General features: G+C 49.4%; 3 protein-coding genes across 3 annotated transcripts in view; all 3 read left to right on the top strand.

The window, feature by feature from the left end:
• TSPEAR (thrombospondin type laminin G domain and EAR repeats) overlaps positions 1-19,696 on the top strand; it is a 164,767-nt gene that overhangs the window by 118,262 nt on the left and 26,809 nt on the right. The window lies entirely within an intron of this gene.
• On the top strand, positions 8,703-9,897 carry LOC129502122 (keratin-associated protein 10-7-like). Its single transcript, XM_055313561.1, has one exon. It carries the CDS (start codon positions 8,783-8,785, stop codon positions 9,560-9,562), a length of 780 nt encoding a protein of 259 aa, XP_055169536.1. The 5' UTR covers positions 8,703-8,782; the 3' UTR covers positions 9,563-9,897.
• LOC129502121 (keratin-associated protein 10-7-like) lies at positions 16,938-18,253 on the top strand. The gene has a single exon (XM_055313560.1). The coding sequence runs from the start codon at positions 17,033-17,035 to the stop codon at positions 17,918-17,920; it is 888 nt and encodes a 295-aa protein (XP_055169535.1). The 5' UTR covers positions 16,938-17,032; the 3' UTR covers positions 17,921-18,253.

The raw sequence follows: 19,696 nt of genomic DNA, 5'->3' as shown, positions 1-19,696 counted from the left end.
TAATATTCTCTTATGATTATTTTTTGTGGTGTTGGTTGTGATCTTTCCTCTTTCATTCATGATTCATTTATTTTGGTCCTTTCTCTTTTCTTTCTGATAAGACTGGCTAGGGATTTATCAATTTTATTAATTCTTTCAAAGAACCAGCTCTTGGTTTCATTGATCTGTTCTACTGGGTTTTTGTTTGTTTCTGTATTGTTTATTTCTGATCTAATATTTTATTTATTTATTTATTTAAGGGGTGGAGAGAGAGAAAGAATGGCAGGGGGAGGGGTGGAGGAAGAGAGAGAAGCAGACTCCCTGCTGAGTAGGGCGCGTGAAGCTGGACTGGATCCCAGGACCCTGAGATCATGACCTGAGCTGAATGCAGATGCTTCACCAGCTGAGCCACCCAGACACCCCTATTTCTGCTCTAGTCTTTATTATTTCTCTTCTCTTGTTGGATTTAGGCTTTATTTGTTGTTCTTTCTCCAGCTCCTTTAAGGTGTAAGGTTAGGTTCTGTAGTTGAGATTTTCTTCCTTCTTGAGGTAGGCTTGCATTGCTACATACTTCCCTCTTGGGACAGCCGTTGCTGCATCCCAAACGTTCCAAACTGTTGTGTTTTCGTTTTCATTTACTTCCATGTGTTTTAAACTTCCTCCTTAATTCCTGGTTGACCCATTCATTCTCTAGTAGGATGTCCTTTACCCTCCATATATTTGTGGTCTTTCCAAATATTTCCTTGTGGCTGACTTCAAGTCTCACAGCACTGTGGTCTGAGAATGCACATGAAATGATCTCAATCTTTGTGTACGTGTTGAGGGCTGATTTGTGACCCAGTGTGATCTATGCTGGAGACTGTTGCATGTGCCTCGAGAAGGATGTGTATTCTGCTGCTTTAGGATGGAATGTTCCTCATATATCTGTGAAATCCGCCTGGCCCAATGTGTCATCTAAAGCCCTTGTTTCCTTGTTGGTTTTCTGCTTGGATGATCTGTCTATTGCTGTGAGGGGGATGTTCAGTCCCCTACTATTATTGTATTGTTATCCATGAGTTCCTTTATGTTTGTTATTAGCTGTTGTATGTATTTGGCTGCTCGCTCCCAAGTTAGGGACATAAACATTTACAGTTGTTACATCTTGTTGATGGGTTGTCCCCTTTGTTACGACATAGTGTCCTTCTTCGTCTCTTGTTATGGGCTTTGTTTTATTTATTTATTTATTTATTTATTTATTTATTTATTTATTTATTTTTGGCTTTGTTTTAAAGTCTATTTTGTCCCATCTAAGTATGGCTACTCCAGCTTTCTTTTGACATCCATTTGCATGATATTTCTCCATCCCTTCACTTTCAATCTCTGTGCATTTTTAGGTCTGAAAGATGATTTTTTTAACTGCTTCTTTGAGCTACACTTCCCATACCACACCATTCCCTAATTCTCTGTGCCAAGTGTGCAATTTGGTGATGTTCAGTGTCCCCAGCTATCTGTACATCCCTTGCTGTGGGCAATTTGCCACTTGCCACCACTTCAGGAAGACCTCCCTATGCCCTTGGGTTACCCCACCTCCTGTAACCAGCAACAACTAGTTGACTTTATGTCCTACTTGTTTGCCTACTCTGGACATTTCAAATAAATGGATCCATTCACATATATATGGTCTTGCTCCTGGCTTCTTTCATGTAGCGTGTCTTCAAGGTTCATGTATGTGGAGCATTCATCAGTACTTCCTTCCTTTCTTGGCTAAATCATTTTCAACTGCGTGGACCTATGACTATTTGTTTATCCATTCATCAGCTGATGGACATTTGGGCTGTTTCTACCCTTTGGCCACAGTGAAGAGTGCTCCTATAAACCTTACATGGTTTCGTGTGGACATATATTTTTAATTCTCTTGGGTATATAGTTAGGTGTGGACTTGCTGGGTCATATGGCGACTCTATGATTACATTTTTTTTTAAAATTTTTATTTATTTATGATAGTCACACACACACACACACACAGAGAGGCAGAGACACAGGCAGAGGGAGAAGCAGGCTCCATGCACCGGGAGCCCGACGTGGAACTCGATCCCGGGTCTCCAGGATCGTGCCCTGGGCCAAAGGCAGGCGCCAAACCGCTGCGCCACCCAGGGATCCCCTATGATTACATTTTTAAGGGGGGGTGCAAAGGGAAAGGGAGAGAGAGAATCTTAAGTGGGCTCTGAGCTCAGCCTGGAGCTCAACATGGGGGTTGATCTCACAACCCTGAGACCATGACCTGAGCTGAAATCAAGAGTCGGATGCTTAACCAACTGAGCCACCCAGGCATCCCTCTATGATTAACTTTTTAGGACTTGCCAGACTGTTTTCCGAGGTAGCTGCACTATCTTGCAATTTCTCCACATCCTGTCAACACTTCTTATGATCTTATTTTTTTAATCTAGCCATCTTCATGGGCAGCAAGTGGCATCTCATGGGGTCCTGATTTTCATTCTGTGATGAATAATAATGTTGTATGTTTTTTCATGTGTGTGTTGGCTGTTTGTCTATCTTTTTGGAGAAATACATATCCAAGTCCCTTGCCTAATTTTAACTGAATTTTTTCTTGTTGTGGAGTGATGAATTTTCTATGTGTTTTAAATTGAAGCCCCATATCATATATGACTTGCAAATATTTTCTCCTCTTTTGTAGGTTGTCTTTTCACCTTTGTAGTGTTCTTTGAAGCACAAACCCCTTTAATTTTGATGAAGCCAGATTTATCTTTTTTTTTTCTTTTCTTGCTTATACTTTTAACGTCATATCTTAGAATCCATTGCCAAATCTGAGGTCAAAAAAACCTACCCCAATGTTTACTTCTAATAGTTTTATAGCTTTAGTGCCTTTATTTTAGTCTTAGGTCCATGTGAGTTTGTGAGTTAAGTTTTGTAATTAATTTTGGTGAGAGGTAGTGGCCTACTTCCTTCTTTTGCACACAGATGTCCAGCAGTCCCACCACTATTTGTTGAAGAGACCATACTTTCCCTGTTGAATGGTCTTAACCCTTGTTGAAGTCAATTGACCATAGATATATGGATTTACTTTTGGACTCTCAATTGTATTCCATTGATGAATCAATAAATACCAATTTATTGTCTGTCCTTATGCCAGTACCATACTGTCTTAATAAGTATAGCTTTGTAGTAAATTTTGAAATTGGGAAATGTGTGTCTTCCAATTTTTAAAAGATTTTATTTATTTATTTGAGAGAGAGAGGGAAGGGGGGAGAGAGAGAGAGAAAGAGAGAGAGAGAGAGAGAAAGCACGCGCACACAGGCAGGGGGAAGAAGAGAGGCAGAGGGAGGAGCAGGCTCCGCTGAGCATGGACCCTGATGCAGGGCTTCATTCCAGGATCCTGGGATCATGACCTGAGCTGAAGGCAGATGCTTAATCAACTGAGCCACCCAGGGGCCCCCAAATTTGTTCTTATTCAAGGTTGTTTGGGCTTATTCTGTTCTGGCTTATTCTGCATTCCATATGAATTTTAACAACAACTTTCAGTTTGTGCTAAGAAGTCAACTTGGATTCTGATAAGGATTGCATAAGTGTGTAAATGGGAGATAACTGCCATCTGCATAGTGTCAGGTCTTCTCATCCTTGAATTGGGATGTTTTCCATGGATTTAGATTTTCTTTAACAAAACAAAACTTGGGACACCTGGGTGGCTCAGTGGTTGAGCATCTGCCATTGCCTCAGGTCAGGATCCTGGGATCCGGGTTCAAGTCCTGCATTGGGCTCCCGCAGGGAGCCTGCTTCTCCCTCTGCCTGTGTCTCTGCCTCTTTCTCTGTGTCTCACATTAATACACAAATAAAAATCTTTAAAATATATATATATATATATTTTAAAAAACAAAACTGATTCTCTACAGCTCTCAGAGCAACTACTTTTGCAGCTATCTTGTTTTCAAGTATCCATTTAATCTAATTTATATACTTTATTGGCATATAGTTGTTCATAGCATTTCTCTGTAATCCTTTTTATTTCTGTAAGGCTGATAGCAGTGTCCCCTCTTTCATTTGTGATTCTCATTATTTGAGTTTTCTCCACCTCTCTTTTTCATGATCAATGTAGCTAAAATGTTGTCAATTTTATTTATCTTTTCAAAGAGCCAATTTTATTGATTTTCTCATTTTTCTAGTCTCTATCTCACTTATTTATGCCCTAATCTTTATTATTTCCTTCCTTCTGCTTGTCTGCAGTGCCTTAAAGTGAAAGTTTAGGTAATTGATTTGAGACCTTTCTTCTTTCTTAGTATAGGTGCTTACAGCTGTAAATCTCTAAGAAGTGTTATAGCTGCATTCCGTAAATTATAGTATTTTGTTTTTCACTTTCATTCATTTAAAAGTATTGTATGATTTTCTTTTTGATTCTGCTTTGATCTTTTGGTTATTTAGGAGTGTGTTGTTTAATTTCCACATGTTTATGAATCCCTCCAGTTTTTTTTCTGTTACTAAGTTCTTTTTTAAAGATATTATTTATTTATTCATGAGAGACACAGAAAGAATGGCAGAGGCACAGGCAGAGGGAGAAGCGGGTTCCCTGTGGGGAGCCAGATGAGGGACTCGGTCCCAGGACCCCAGGATCAAAACCTGAGTTGAAGGCAGATACTCGGTCACTGAGCCACCCAGGAGCCCTCTGTTACTAATTTCTAATATCACTCCAATGTGGCCAGAGAATACAGTTTGTGTTATTTCTATCCATTTTAACATATTGGGGTTTGTTTTATGGCCTAGCCTATGTTCCATTCTGAGGATACTGTGTGCATTTCTGAAGAGGCTATACTCTGCTGTTGGTGGCTGACAGATGTCCATTAGGTCTTGCTGGTTTGCAGCGCTGTTCTTTGTGTCTTTATTGATCTTCTTTCAGGTTGTTCTGTCCATTGTTGAAATTGGGATATTGAGGTCTTCAATGAATATTATTCTGTTTTTTCCTGTATGTCTGTTAGCTTTTGATTGTGTATTTTGGTACTGTTATTATTTGCGTGTATGTTTATAATTATTATATATTCCTCATGGATTGACCTTTTATCACTATAAAATGTCACTCTGTCTCCAGTATCAATTTTTTTAAAGTCTACTTTATCTGATGTTAGTAAAATATTAATATCTTTTTGTGGTTGCTGTTTCCATGGTATATCTTTTTCTATCATTTTACTTTCAATCTAGCTGTATCTTTTACTATAAAAGTGCATTTCCTATAGTGAGTGTATAGTTGAATCAATTTTATTCAGTAGAACAATATTCCCTTTGATTGAATTAATTCACAATTGATGTTATTATTGATATATAGTTGATCCTCATTATTCATGAATATCGCATTTACAAGTTCACCTACTCACTAAAATTGATTTGTAGCCTCAAAGTCAGTACTCACGGTGGCTTCACATTCATTTGTGGACATGCACAGAACAGCAAAACATTGGGTGTCCCCACATGTGTGTTCCCAGCTGAGGTCAAACAAGATGCTCCACGTCTTATTTCAGTTAATGCTGCAAACAAGTGTCCTGTGATGTCTATTTAGTGCCACACTTTCCATGTTCTTGTGCTTCTCTTTGGTGATGTCACTGTTTGAAATGGCCTCATAAATCAGGAAGGCTGTGATGTGCCTCACAGAGAAAATACATGTGATAGATAAGCTTCGTTCAGGTGTGTTATGTTGCTGTTGGAAGGGACTTCAGTGTTAAAGAGTCAGCAATGAATATTAAGTATTCACTGTGAAATAATAATGTATTTTGACATATTATATATATATGGTAAAATATATATGTCTCTATCCTTGGTTTTCACTAAAGTTTGGTCTCTGACCACAGTTTCTAACACTGCACTCCTAAATCCCTTGGAATTTCTTGAGTGATAGGAATGAATTTGTTATAATGAGGTAATTCTTAGTTGGCTTCAGGATGGGGGCTACTCACCAGAAAGACCAAGCTCTGATTATAAGCCTGGTGCTTTCAGCCCCATCCCTGTCCTCAGGAAAGGGGAGAGGGGCTAGAAATTGAATTAATAATCAACCATGCCTACACAGTGAAGCCTCCCTAAAAATCCAAATGCATGGAATTCTGAGAGCTTCCAGTTTGATGAACATGTCCACGTGCCAGGAGGGTGGTGCACCCCAGTTCTGCAGGGAGAGAAGCTCCTTCAACCCAGGACCCATGCAGACCTCGCCCTGTGTATCCCTCCACGTGGCTGTCTGTCTGCAAAATATCCTTTGCAATAAGGTCACCAATAGGAAGTCAGCTCTTTTCCTGGGTTCCGTGAGGTGCCCTAGCAGAGGGTTGAACCCGAGGAGGAGGTCATAGGAACCTCTGATTTGTAGCTGAGTCAGATGGAAGTTGTGGGTGACGGGGTGTCTACTGCTGGCATCTGAAGTGGAGCCAGTCTTGTGGGCCTGAGTCCTTAACCTGGGAACCTGCCTGTACTAGGTTAGGGTTGGATTGGAACTGAGTCGTGGGACACCCAGAGGGCATCAGAGGGCTGGTCGGTGGGAAAAACCCACACACCTGCTGTCACAAGCATTACAGTGAAGGAAGACGCTGAGATTCTCCTAGACACACATACAAGGAGGCTCCGTATTGATCAGCTGATGAAGATGGGACCAGGGGCCCACAGGAACCTAACTCTAGTTCTAACGCTGGGAGCGCTGGGCTAACCCAGCATGCGTGGCGATTTTCCGTAACAAGATCTCCACCAGTGGCGCAAGTTGGCTGCAGCTGGATCTTGCCTGCTGCTTTGCTGTTCTGCTTTCTCTGTCTCGTGTCTTCTCGTGTGGGCTCCTCTCTCTCTCCTTTGACACACTCTTTTGCACTTAGTGAATATTTTCTCATTCAGCATTTTGTATCTTTAATGTTTTTTCTTTTTTCTTTTTTTTTTTTTAGTTTTTTCCTAGTTTTGCTCTAGGGCTTCCGTATATTTATTTTAACTTAGTAGAATCAGCTTCCTGTTTACACTAAGTCAATTCCAGTGGCGTAAAAACATGCTGTTTCCACTGACCTCCATCCCTTCCTATCTCTTTGTGGTCTTGCTCTTACATATACTCCATCTGTCAATGTTGAAAAACACTCGATATATTGTCATAATTATTACCTAAGATGCTTTTATGACTTCTAAGAAGCTGAGAGAAGACGGGAAAGTGAGTATTCTATTTACAGCCTTTTATCGTTTCTAGTTCTTTTCACGTTTTCTTGTGGATCTGAGTTGCCATCCGGGGTCATTTCCTCCGCTGGATGCAGCTTTGCTACCACCTGCCTCGTTGGTCCCATGTTGTCAAATACATCACATCACACACAGGCCCAGCAAAGCGGTACGTGCAATTCTGTGTAGGCAGCTGCTTTCCAACTTAGCAAGCTGTCTAAGACTCAGTGAGGGAGAAAAGCACGCATCTGCACCGTCCGTTGTAATCACATGACCACCTTCACTGGTGTGCTTCCTGTCCCCCTGGGGATCAGAATTCCCAGCTGGGTTTGCTCCCCTTCAGCCTGAGGGACTCCCCTCACTGCATCTTCTATGGGGGGGGGCTGCCAACATCAAATTCCCTCCGTTTTTATTTCCCTGGGAATGTATTCTGACTCATTTGTAAAACTAGCCTTGTTGGACAGACGATTCCTGATTGACACTTCTTTTCTCTTGAGTACTTTGACGACCTCATCCCCCGTCCGTGATGAGAACTCGGCTGTGGAACTCACTGTGTGCACTTGTGGGTGACTCGATGCTTTTCTCCTGCCTTTGACTGTCAGCACCCTCACCGCAATGGGTCCGTTTGTGGGTCTTTTGTGTCTGCCCCATTAGCAGTGCATTGAGTTCCTGGATGTGTAGATTAAAGTTTTTCAATAGATTTGGAAACTTTTAAGTCATTATTTCTTTGAGATGATACCATTTCTCCACTGAGGACTGACTGCCCTGCCACCCTCAGGGCAGCCCCCAGTCCCACCCATCAGAGCTGATGAGGCTTTAAACCCTGATGCCCACTGTCCCCACGAGTCTTGATGGAGCCCTGCAGCTCAAAGCATCACCAAGGCCCTGCCCTCGCCACTTCAGGGGCTCGGCAGAGGATGGCGGCCACGTGTCCGTGAGGGCATGGGGGCCGTGCAGGATGTTGCATACTCACTACGTCTCAGGCGTCGAACCAAGCGTCTGGGCAGGAAGCAATGAAGCAAATGCATTGCCCATCATGGTTATTCCTACTGTGCTAACCTGCATCCGGGTCCTTGGCCCCGTCTATGCGCCAGTCTCTGCCCCCAGGACGCTTTTCTCACACCTGCCCTAGGGCTCTGTCCTGGGAGACCCATACCCCATCAACACCCACTACAACCAGCAGCATCAGCCCACAAACCCCATGGCCAGGCCACTTGAGCCTCATCAGAACTGTCCAGAGCTAAATATCTCACTCCCGCTCAAAGCCCACGTTCCAGGATTGCTCCCACCTCAGCCCTTCCTTTGGAGGAGAACGGCGCCCCCGCCCCCCACCGTGGGAGGGAGCATAAGCTGTCACTTTAAGAAAATCACCTATTGCTATGGTCTCCACAAAAGCATCAAGGCATTTCCATGGTCTTTCCTCTGAGGACAAACGCAGGTCGGGAGCCCCACAAGCCAGGGGCAGACGGTGACAAGCCCGTGGGAATAAACACGCTGAACAATAAGGAAGGGGAGGCTTCACTACCCTGTTGTTGGGACAACACACGCACCAGGAGGGCTATAAAAGCCAACAGCCCAGTACCTCACACACTCACACCCACACCCGTACCCACACACTCACCCGTACCCACACCCCCACCCCAGCACCAACACCATGGCCGCCTCCACCCTGTCCGTCTGCTCCAGCGACCTGAGCTACGACAGCCGCGTCTGCCTGCCCGGCTCCGGTGACTCCTGCCCCGACTCCCCCTGGCATGTGGACGAATGTCCCGAGAGCTACTGCGAGCCCCCCTGCTGTGCCCCGGCCTCCTGCCTGACCCTCCTCTGCACCCCTGCGAGCTGCGGGTCCAGCTCCTGCCCATCAGCCTGCCCCGGCTCCTGCCAGCCCTCGTGCTGCAGCTGCTCCCCCTGCCAGGAGGGCTGCTGTGTGTCTGTCTGCTGCAAGCCCGTGTGCTGCACCCCCGTCTGCTGCAAGCCCGTGTGCTGCACCCCTGTCTGCTGCAAGCCTGTGTGCTGCACCCCTGTCTGCTGCAAGCCCGTCTGCTGTGAGGCATCCCCTTGCTCAGCCTCCCCCTGCTGCCAGCAGTCTAGCTGCCAGCCCTCCTGCTGCAGCGCCTCCCCCTGCCAGGAAAACAGCTGTGTGTCTGTCTGCTGCAAGCCTGTGTGCTGCACCTCTGTCTGCTGCAAGCCTGTGTGCTGCACTCCTGTCTGCTGCAAGCCCGTGTGCTGCACCCCTGTCTGCTGCAAACCCGTCTGTTGCCAGGCCTCCCCCTGCTGCCAGCCCAGCCCCTGCAGACCCTCTTCCTGCGTGTCCCTACTCTGCCGCCCCGTGTGCAGACCCGCCTGCTGCTCATGCTCCTCCCCTTGCCAGTCCAGCTGCTGCCGACAGGCCTCCAGCACGTCCCTGCTGTGCCGTCCCATGTGCTCCCGCTGATGGGGCAAGTGACCCTGGGGCGCAGGGCTCAGGCCCCAACCCAGGGATGGTGGACCTCCCGTCCACCCCCCAGCCCAGCCTTCACCTGTGCTAGGTAGCTGCCCCCACCCACGACGGGGTCCCCTGGATGTCCACCCTCCTGAGCTGACTTCACCTCCTCCCTCCTAAGAAGGCTGACACTGCGGCTCTCCGGGGCTCCTGCTCCCGGGACGCACCTCCACCTGCCCTGGGTCACCTGCCTTCCCTCCCAGTTCCTCAGCTCGGCTCTGGTCCCCTGGCCTCAACCTACGACCTGTTGGCACCTCCCCAGACCCCAATAAACTCACTTCACCGGCTGACCTGCTTCCTTATATCTGACTCTCACGGGGGTGGGGTGCCGGGGTTTGGACCCGACAGTGGTCTTTTCCCGCCTGAACATCTCTGGGAGGAGGGATGAGAGGTCCCCAAGGCCCAGGGCCCAACTGCTCTGGGTTGGGCTACCGGGTGGGACTCCCGCCCTGGCGTAGGATGGTCAGGGCTGCTGGGCACCACATGCGTCCCCAGGGCTCCCAAGGCTGGCCACCTGCACGTGGGGCATGGCCTGGGGGCTCAGCCCCGGGCCCATCTCCACCCACCACCCCAGCTGGGCAAAGCGGCCCAGACAAGCCGGCCTTGGGCCTGCGGGCAACACAGCCCCTAGGGGCCGGGGGGCCTCCTGGGGTCCCCCTGGGGTCCTCCCGAGTGCTGTGCTCATCCCCTGGAAACGTGGAGGACTGGGGTGACACTGTTGCTGCCAAGATGGGGTAACAGGGACTGGATAACTTCCCACCTGGGCCAACTCAGAGCCCTGACAAGACCCTGAAGCCAGCGTGTCAGGTTCAGGACCCGAGGAGCACCAGAAAAGCACAGAGGGGAAGGAAAGGCACAAGGTGCATATCGCCGTTAGGGCTCTCACCCCCTGGAGAATATTTCCGGCCCCATGCAGGAGGGTCACCCCAGCAGAGCTCCAGGCACCCTCAAGTTCACAGATGGCCTTGGGCGCAGGGGGAGGCACAGGCAGCCAGTGTTTGGGTTTGGGGTCCCCGTCATGTTCCGGGGTCGATCTGTGCCCCACCTCTGCCCATCCCATGCACCCCGCGGCACCTGCTGGTGTAGTCTCCAACCTGGGTCCTTCCAGGGACCTCCTAAGGCAGGACCCACAGACGGTGCAGGGACTCCGTGGGTGGCTTTTTCATTCCCACCTGGGTGTGTAAATTTCCTCCGCATCTCTTCACGGTGTGATCGCTCTAATTCTTCTGTGCTAAGGTCGACTTGGGGCGACCATCCTGCTGCCCGTCCCCAGACTCTTCCATTCTTGGGAAAATGAAGCCGCGTCCACATGGGACATAGACTCGCCTTTGCCCATCCCGCCGCCCCTGGAGCCCACCCTCCCTCCTCTGTCCCTGAAGCACCTTGGAGAAGGGGGGTCACGTCGTCGTTGTCTCTCTGTGACTGGCCTGCGTCTCCGGCCACTAGGTCCTCAGGCTTCCCCCGCATTGGAGTCAGACTCGCTTCCTCTTTAAGGCTGATCACTGTTCTGCGGGAGGGACCGCGTTTGCTTCTCTACTCATGCCTCGGTGGATGCTTGGGCCGCTTTGACTCTTTAGCTCTTGTGAATGATGCCGCTGTGACCACGGCTGTCAGAGATCTCCTTGAAGGCCTGCTTCCAGTTGTCTTGAGCAAATGCTCGTGTAAGTGCTGGACCCTGTGGTAATTCTACTGTTCATCTTTTCGAGAACCATCGTACTGATTTCCACAGTGGCCGTGGCCAGTTCACGTTCCCACTCACAACCCCCAAGGGCTTCAATTTCTCCACATCCTCATCAACACTTGCTATCTTCTTCTTACATATATATCATATACACTATCTCCTCCTTGTGATAATATTTACATAAATATTATATATTTATCCTAATGGGTGTAAACTGGCTTCTCATTGGACTTTTGATGCGCATTTCTCTAATGATGAGCCATGTTGAGCATCTTTTCATCCGCTCATTGGTCACATACCTTGTACGTCTTTGGAAAACCGTCTATTCCAGTCCATTGCTTGTTTCTGAGTGGGTTGGTTTGGCTTTTTGTTATTGAGTTATGGGAATTCCCTGAACATTTTAGATACGAGTCCCTTATCAGAACGGGATTTTCAAATGTTTTCTCCCATTTCTCTGGGTTACCTTTTATTCTCCATTGGTATTGTCTTTTGAGGCAAAAATATTTAAATTTTCGTGAAGTCCAAGTTTTGTATTTTTTGTGTTACCTGTGCCTTGCTATCATATCTAGGAAATCACTGTGGAACCCAATGTTGTGAAGCCTTCATCCTGTGTTTCTGTTTTCTTCCAAGAGTTTTATAGTGTTAGGTCTTCCATTTATGTCATGGATCCGTTTTGAGTTCATTTTTGTGTGTGGTGTGAGGTAGGGGTCCTTCAATCTCTTGCATGTGGATAGTCAGTTTTCCTGGCACCATTTTTTCAAAAGACTGTCCTTTCTCCATTGAATGGACTTGGTAACCTTGTGAAAAATGGTTTGACCTGAATATGGAGGTTTATTTCTGGACTCTATGATATTCCATTAGTTTACATGGCTGCCCGTTTTATGCCGGTACCACCCTATGGTAATTATTGTAGCTTTGTCCCTTTGAAATCAGGAAGTGTATGTCCTCTGGCCTTGTTTTTTCAGAATTGTTGTGACTATACAGAGATTCCATGTGAGTTTGAGGGGTTTAATGTTTCTGTAAAAAAACATCATTGAGGGCAGCCTGGGTGGCTCAGCAGTTTAGCGCCACCTTCAGCCCAGGGCCTGATCCTGGAGACCCGGGATTGAGTCCTGCTTCGGGCTCCCTGCATGGAGCCTGCTTCTCCCTCTGCCTCTCTCTCTCTCTCTCTCTCTCTCTCTCTCATGAATAAATAAATAAAAATGTTAAAAAAATCATTGAGGTTTCAATAGCGATTGTATGACATCCGTAGATTGCCTTGGGTAGTATTGATGTCTTAGCAATCCTGAGCCCTCCAACCTGTGAACATGGAATGTCTTCCCATTGAATCATGTCTTCTTTACCATCTGTCAGCAACGTTTTTTAGTTTTCATCATACAGGCTTTTGCCTCCGTGGTTAATTCCCTTTATTTTATTCTTTTTGCATGCAATTGTAAGTGGAATTGTTTTTATAATTTCCTTTTTGGGCTGTTCATTATTAGTGTATAGAAATGCAACTGATTTTTGTGTGTTGACTTTGTATCCTGCCGTTTTTCTCAATTCATTCCTAGTGCTAACAGGTCTTTAGGATTTTCTACATATAAGATCATAGCATCTTATATGAACAGAGGTGATTTCATTTTTTCCTTTCTAATTTAGACTGCTTTTATTTATTATTGTCTAACTACTCTCCTAGAGCCTCCAGTACTGTGGTGATTAGAAGCAGCAAAAGTGGGCATCCTGTGTTGTTTTTGATCTTAGAAGAAAAGCTGTCTTTAACCATTGAGTGTGCTGTGTGCTGTGGGGTTTTCACATATATATTTTATTATGTTGAGATAGTTCCTTCTATTACTACTTTGTTGAGTGTTTTCACCATGAAAGAGTTTTGGATTTTGTCAGATGCTTTTTCTGTATCAGTTGAGAGGATCGTGTACTTTCTTCTTTACTCTGGGAATGTGGGGTTTTCTATTGACTGATTTTCATATGTGGAACCGTCCTTGAATTCCAGAAGTAGATACAACTTTTTGGTTGTTGCATATAATCCTTTGACTATGCTGCTGAATTCAGTTTGCTAGTATCTTGTTGAGGTCTTTTGCATCATTGTTCATGAGGGATATTGGTTTGTGGTTTTCTGTTCTTATCATGTCTTTGACTGGCTTTGTTATCATGGGAATGTAAACCTCATAGAATGAATGGGGGACTGTTCCACCTTGTTTAATCTTTTTAAAAAAAGATTAAAGTGAACAATGAATAATTGGGAAAAAACTGTGAACCTGATATAAGGCATCTGTTGAAAACTTACAGCCAAAAGAAAAAAAAAGAAGAAGAAGAAGAAGAAGAAAGAAAAAAAAGAAAAGAAACCTTACAGCCAACACCATGCCTAACTGTAAAAGACTGAGAGCTTTCCTCTGGAGATGAGGAAGAGGATACAGACGTCCTCTCTCACTGTTCCTACTCAACACCATACCGAAGTCCTATCCATGCAACAAGCAGAAAAAGAAATAAAAGGCATACATGTCAGAAATTAAGAAATACGATGGTCTCAGGGATCCGCGGATGGCTCCCCAGTGTAGCGCCTGCCTTCAGCTCGGGGCATGATCCTGGGTTCCCGGGATCGAGTCCCACATCAGGCTCCCTGCATGGAGCCTGATTCTCCTTCTGCCTCTGTCTCTGCTCTCTCTCCTGTCTCTCTGGCTCTCATGAATAAATAAATAGAATCTTTAAAAAAAGATACAATGCTCTCTATTCACAGAGGACATGACTGTCCGCATGGAATATCCCCAAGAATCCACACAGATCTCCTAGAACTATCAGAGAGTTTAGCAAGGTTGAAGTGTGCAAGTCTAAAAAATTTAAAATTAATTGCATTTCTATATAGTAGCAACAATTCATTGGAATTGAAAAATTTTGTTTAGAGGTGTGATTTGCAATAGAATAAATGATGAAAAAAAGAATAAATGATGAAAACTTAGGTATACATCTCAGAGAATATGGACATAATGAGGACTATCAAAATACTGATGAGAGAAATTTAACAAGGTGTAAGTAAATGGAGAGCTAGACCATGTCCACAGGTTGGAATATTGTTATGGTGTCAGTGACCTCCAGCCTGGTCTATAATAGGTTCAGGGCAATCCCGATGCACATCCCGGTAGGAGCTTTCCGTCCGTATGAGCAAGCTAACTCTAAAATTATTTGGAAAGGCAAAGGAGCTCAAGTATCCAAATCATTTGAAAATGAAGAACAAAGTTGGAAGACTTCACCACTTGACTTCAAGATTTCCTATAAAGTTACAGTAATCAAGACGATGTGATGTTGACAAAGGGATATAATGACGTAGACTAATGAAACAGAATAGACACATAGATCCCCATGAAACAGTCAGCTGATTTTTGACAGAATTGCAAAGTCATGTTAAAGAGACAGAAGTGTACTGGGAACAACTGGACGTCCCAAATGCAAAAAAAAAAAAAAATAAATAAATAAAATAAAATAAAATAAAAAACAGAGAAAGGAGACTTGACCCATACCTCACACTTAGTATAAAAATTCAGTAAAAATGGATCATAGACCTAAATGTAAAATGTAAACATTTTAAGCATTTAGAAGAAAACAGTAGAGGAAATTCTTGTGAAATCTCTGTGTTCGGCAGAGTTCTTAGGCTTAAGAACCAAAAGCGTGATCTGAAAAAGAAGAAAATTGGTAAGTTGGTCTTTACCAACATTAAACCATTTTGCTCTTGAAACCACGCTGTGAAGAGCGTGGAGAGAGAAGCCACGGAGTTGCAGAAAATACTTGCAAGTCACATCTGGCAAAGTACAGCTGACCCTTGAGCGACACGGGTGTGGACGGCTGGTGCCCACTCAGACGCGGTGTTTCCAGGAAATACATGTCCTTCCGTGCATGTGTTTTCTCTTCCTGTTGACTTTTGTACGAACATTTTCTTCTCTAGCTCACGAGTCAATGTGTCCATGGACTCTGCGTTGTCAGTAGGGCTTCGGGTCCACAGGGCGCTGTTAGCACTTAGGTTTCTGGGCAGTCAGAGCTCGAGGCAGTTGGCACCCTACACTCCCACATTATTCGAGGGTCAACTGTACTCATATTCCAAAATGCGGAAAGAGCTCTCAAAATGCAATGTCAAGGAAACCTAAAAAAGGAAGAGGCCTGAACTTTGAAGAAATGCCCAACAGACGCAGGAGATGGCAAATATGCACGTGAGAAAGAGGCCCAACACCATTACTCATCAGGGAGATGCAAACTGAAGCCGCAGCGAGACACCCTTAGACGCCTCTCAGAAGGGCCACCGGGGACAAGGCTGACCATGCCCGGCGCTGGCGGGGACGCGGGGAGTGGGGCGCTCGAACAGCGCCGGGGGGACTGCAGGGTCACACAGCCCCTGGGGACACATCTTGGCAAGTCAGCGCGGTAAGGAATCTCGGCTCGGCATTGGGCATCAGGGCATCGCAAACTAAATCCGGTAAGATGCCACCGCACACCAATGGCTAATATTTAATAATAAGTTTAAAAGCCTGGCACGTCCTGGGCCGGCAAGGATGCAGAGGCGCGGGAACTGCCCTGCGCCGTGAATGGGGGCTGGGGTGGAGGGACGGGGACGCAAGGGGACTTCGGCGCGGCACGTGGCGGCCTTGGGCGTCCGCCAGGTCTCAGCGCTGCGCACCTGCCAGCGCCTCCCCTGTGTGTGTGTGGGGGGGGGAGGAGGGCGGACGGGAGCACCTGCTTGGCTCGGGGAGGTCACGCGGGCAAAATTCCTCTCCCTGAAGAAGCTGAGGACCGCAAGCTTTTGACAGATTTTTTTTTTTTTTTGCTCTTGATTATCTTTTATGTTCTACTTCTCTTCGTTTTTGTTGGTTGCGTTTTACCAGACCTGGTGGTCCCGAGATGCTTTCCCGGGTGGTGCACACGAGGCAGTTTCCAGAACAGCTGTAGTGTCCCAAGGGCTTTACCTTCCGGACCCTGGATGGCTCCGGGGACCCAGAATTGAACTCACCTCCCCCGGTCGCCGGGTTGCCGTGCGGTGCCGATATCTCTGGAAGCGCCTGGGGTGCTCGGGTTGCTGGGGTGTTGGGATTCAGCAGCGGGCCTTGACCCGGACGTTCCCCGCACCTCATCCCACGTCTGCTCAGCGGTCCCCATCTGAAGACCCCATTTCCCTCTGTTCGGAGAATTGTTCCCTGTGGTGGATCTTTCTGGAAATCTCCTGATGAAGGCTGGATTTGGACGACATCATCCACTCCCCTCGGGGCCTCCACATCCCACCTGCGAGCCCCTCATCCGCCCCCGACCGCCCTGGCCACCGGGCGCCCTTCGTGGGTGCAGGGGGGGGGCCGCAGCTCACGAGCACCCCGTGGCCCTCACGGAGGCTGTGGCCCTCGGGGCCCGCAGGCAACCGTCCCTCACCCGGAGGGCGGCCTCGGCGGGCTGCACGGCCCGAAGCTCTGGGGTCCGCGGTGCCCCCGGCTGTTTGCTCCCTGACAGACACCCTTGGGGTCCTCGGCCCTGACGGGCATTTTAAGGGCAGCAAGTCCTTCCTGTAAATACAGCAGAATAATAAGCACTCGCAGGACTCGGGCAAAACACCAACGAGGAAGGGGAAGTCTCGGGAGCCTGTCACTGGACAGCACCCGCCGGGGCCGTATAAAAGCCGCCGGCCCGGCACCTCGCACACTCACACCCGCACCCGCACCCGCACCCACACACTCACACCCGCACCCACACCCACACCCCGCCCCAGCACCCACACCATGGCAGCCTCCACCCTGTCCGTCTGCTCCAGCGACCTGAGCTACGGCGGTCGCGTCTGCCTGCCCAGCTCCGGCGACTCCTGCGCCGACCCCTCCTGGCAGGTGGACGACTGTCCCGAGAGCTACTGCGAGCCCCCGTGCTGTGCCCCAGCCTCCTGCCTGACCCTCCTCTGCACCCCTGCGAGCTGCGGGTCCAGCCCCTGCCCATCAGCCTGCCCCGGCTCCTGCCAGCCCTCGTGCTGCAGCTGCTCCCCCTGCCAGGAGGGCTGCTGTGTGTCTGTCTGCTGCAAGCCCGTGTGCTGCACCCCTGTCTGCTGCAAGCCCGTGTGCTGCACCCCTGTCTGCTGCAAGCCCGTCTGCTGTGAGGCCTCCCCCTGCTGCCAGCCCAGCCCCTGCGCCCCCTCCTGCTGCAAGCCTGTCTGCTGCAAGCCCGTGTGCTGCACCCCCGTCTGCTGCAAGCCCGTCTGCTGTGAGGCATCCCCTTGCTCAGCCTCCCCCTGCTGCCAGCAGTCTAGCTGCCAGCCCTCCTGCTGCAGCTCCTCCCCCTGCCAGGAAGACAGCTGTGTGTCTGTCTGCTGCAAGCCTGTCTGCTGCAAGCCCGTCTGCTGCACCTCTGTCTGCTGCAAGCCTGTCTGCTGCAAGCCTATCTGCTGCACCACTGTCTGCTGCAAGCCCGTGTGCTGCACCCCTGTCTGCTGCAAACCCGTCTGCTGCCAGTCCTCCCCCTGCTGCCAGCCCAGCCCCTGCAGACCCTCTTCCTGCGTGTCCCTACTCTGCCGCCCCGTGTGCAGGCCTGCCTGCTGTTCATCCGCCTCCCTATGCCAGCCCAGCTGCTGCCCCCAGGCCTCCAGCGTGTCCCTGCTGTGCCGTCCCGTGTGCTCCCGCTGATGGGATACGTGACCCTGGGGCGCCGGGCTTAGGCTCCACCCAGGGATGGTGGGCCTCCCGGCCACCCCTCAGCCCAGCCTTCACCTGTGCTAGGTAGCTGCCCCCACCCACGACGGGGTCCCCTGGATGTCCACCCTCCTGAGCTGACTTCACCTCCCCCGTCCTAAGAACGCTGACCTTGCGGCTCTCTGGGGTTCCTGCTCCCGGGATGCACCTCCACCTGCCTGGGTCACCTGCCTTCCCTCCCAGTTCCTCAGCTCGGCTCTGGTCCCCTGGCCTCACCCTCCGACCTGCTGGCACCTCCCCAGACCCCAATAAACTCATTTCACCGGCTGACCTGCTTCCTTTCATCTGACTCTCACGGGGGTGGGGTGCCGGGGTTTGTACGCGACAGTGGTCTTTTCCCGCCTGAACATCTCTGGGAGGAGGGATGAGAGGTCCCCAAGGCCCAGGGCCCAACTGCTCTGGGTTGGGCTACCGGGTGGGACTCCCGCCCTGGCGTAGGATGGTCAGGGCTGCTGGGCACCACATGCGTCCCCAGGGCTCCCGAGGCTGGCCACCTGCACGTGGGGCATGGCCTGGGGGCTCAGCCCTGGGCCCATCTCCACCCACCACCCCAGCTGGGCAAAGCGGCCCAGACAAGCCGGCCTTGGGCCTGCGGGCAACACAGCCCCTAGGGGCCGGGGGGCCTCCTGGGGTCCCACTGGGGTCCTCCCGAGTGCTGTGCTCATCCCCTGGAGACGTGGAGGACTGGGGTGGCACTGTTGCTGCCAAGATGGGGTAACAGGGACTGGATACCTTCCCACCTGGGCCAACTCAGAGCCCTGACAAGACCCTGAAGCCAGCGTGTCAGGTTCAGGACCCGAGGAGCACCAGAAAATCACAGCGGGGAAGGAAAGGCACAAGGTGCATATCGCCGTTGGGGCTCTCACCCCCTGGAGAATATTTCCAGCACCATGCAGGAGGGTCACCCCAGCGGAGCTCCAGGCACCCTCAAGTTCACAGATGGCCTTGGGCGCAGGGGCAGGCACAGGCAGCCAGTGTTTGGGTTTGGGGTCCCCGTCGTGTTCCGGGGTCGATCTGTGCCCCACCTCTGCCCTTCCCATGCACCCCGCGGCACCTGCTGGTGTAGTCTCCAACCTGGGTCCTTCCAGGGACCTCCTAAGGCAGGACCCACAGACGGTGCAGGGACTCCGTGGGTGGCTTTTTCATTCCCACCTGGGTGTGTAAATTTCCTCCGCATCTCTTCACGGTGTGATCGCTCTAATTCTTCTGTGCTAAGGTCGACTTGGGGCGACCATCCTGCTGCCCGTCCCCAGACTCTTCCATTCTTGGGAAAATGAAGCCGCGTCCACATGGGACATAGACTCGCCTTTGCCCATCCCGCCGCCCCTGGAGCCCACCCTCCCTCCTCTGTCCCCGAAGCACCTCGGAGAAGGGGGGTCACGTCGTCGTTGTCTCTCTGTGACTGGCCTGCGTCTCCGGCCACTAGGTCCTCAGGCTTCCCCCGCATTGGAGTCAGACTCGCTTCCTCTTTAAGGCTGATCACTGTTCCGCGGGAGGGACCGCGTTTGCTTCTCTTCTCATGCCTCGGTGGACGCTTGGGCCGCTTCGACTCTTTAGCTCTTGTGAATGATGCCGCTGTGACCACAGCTGTCAGAGATCTCCTTGAAGTCCTGCTTCCAGTTGTCTTGAGCAAATGCTCGTGTAAGTGCTGGACCCTGTGGTAATTCTACTGTTCATCTTTTCGAGAACCATCGTACTGATTTCCACAGT

Source organism: Nyctereutes procyonoides, unplaced genomic scaffold (genome assembly GCF_905146905.1).
Source record: "Nyctereutes procyonoides isolate TBG_1078 unplaced genomic scaffold, NYPRO_anot_genome, whole genome shotgun sequence".
Lineage (NCBI taxonomy): Eukaryota > Metazoa > Chordata > Mammalia > Carnivora > Canidae > Nyctereutes > Nyctereutes procyonoides.
This window is presented reverse-complemented; position numbering and strand designations above follow the sequence as displayed.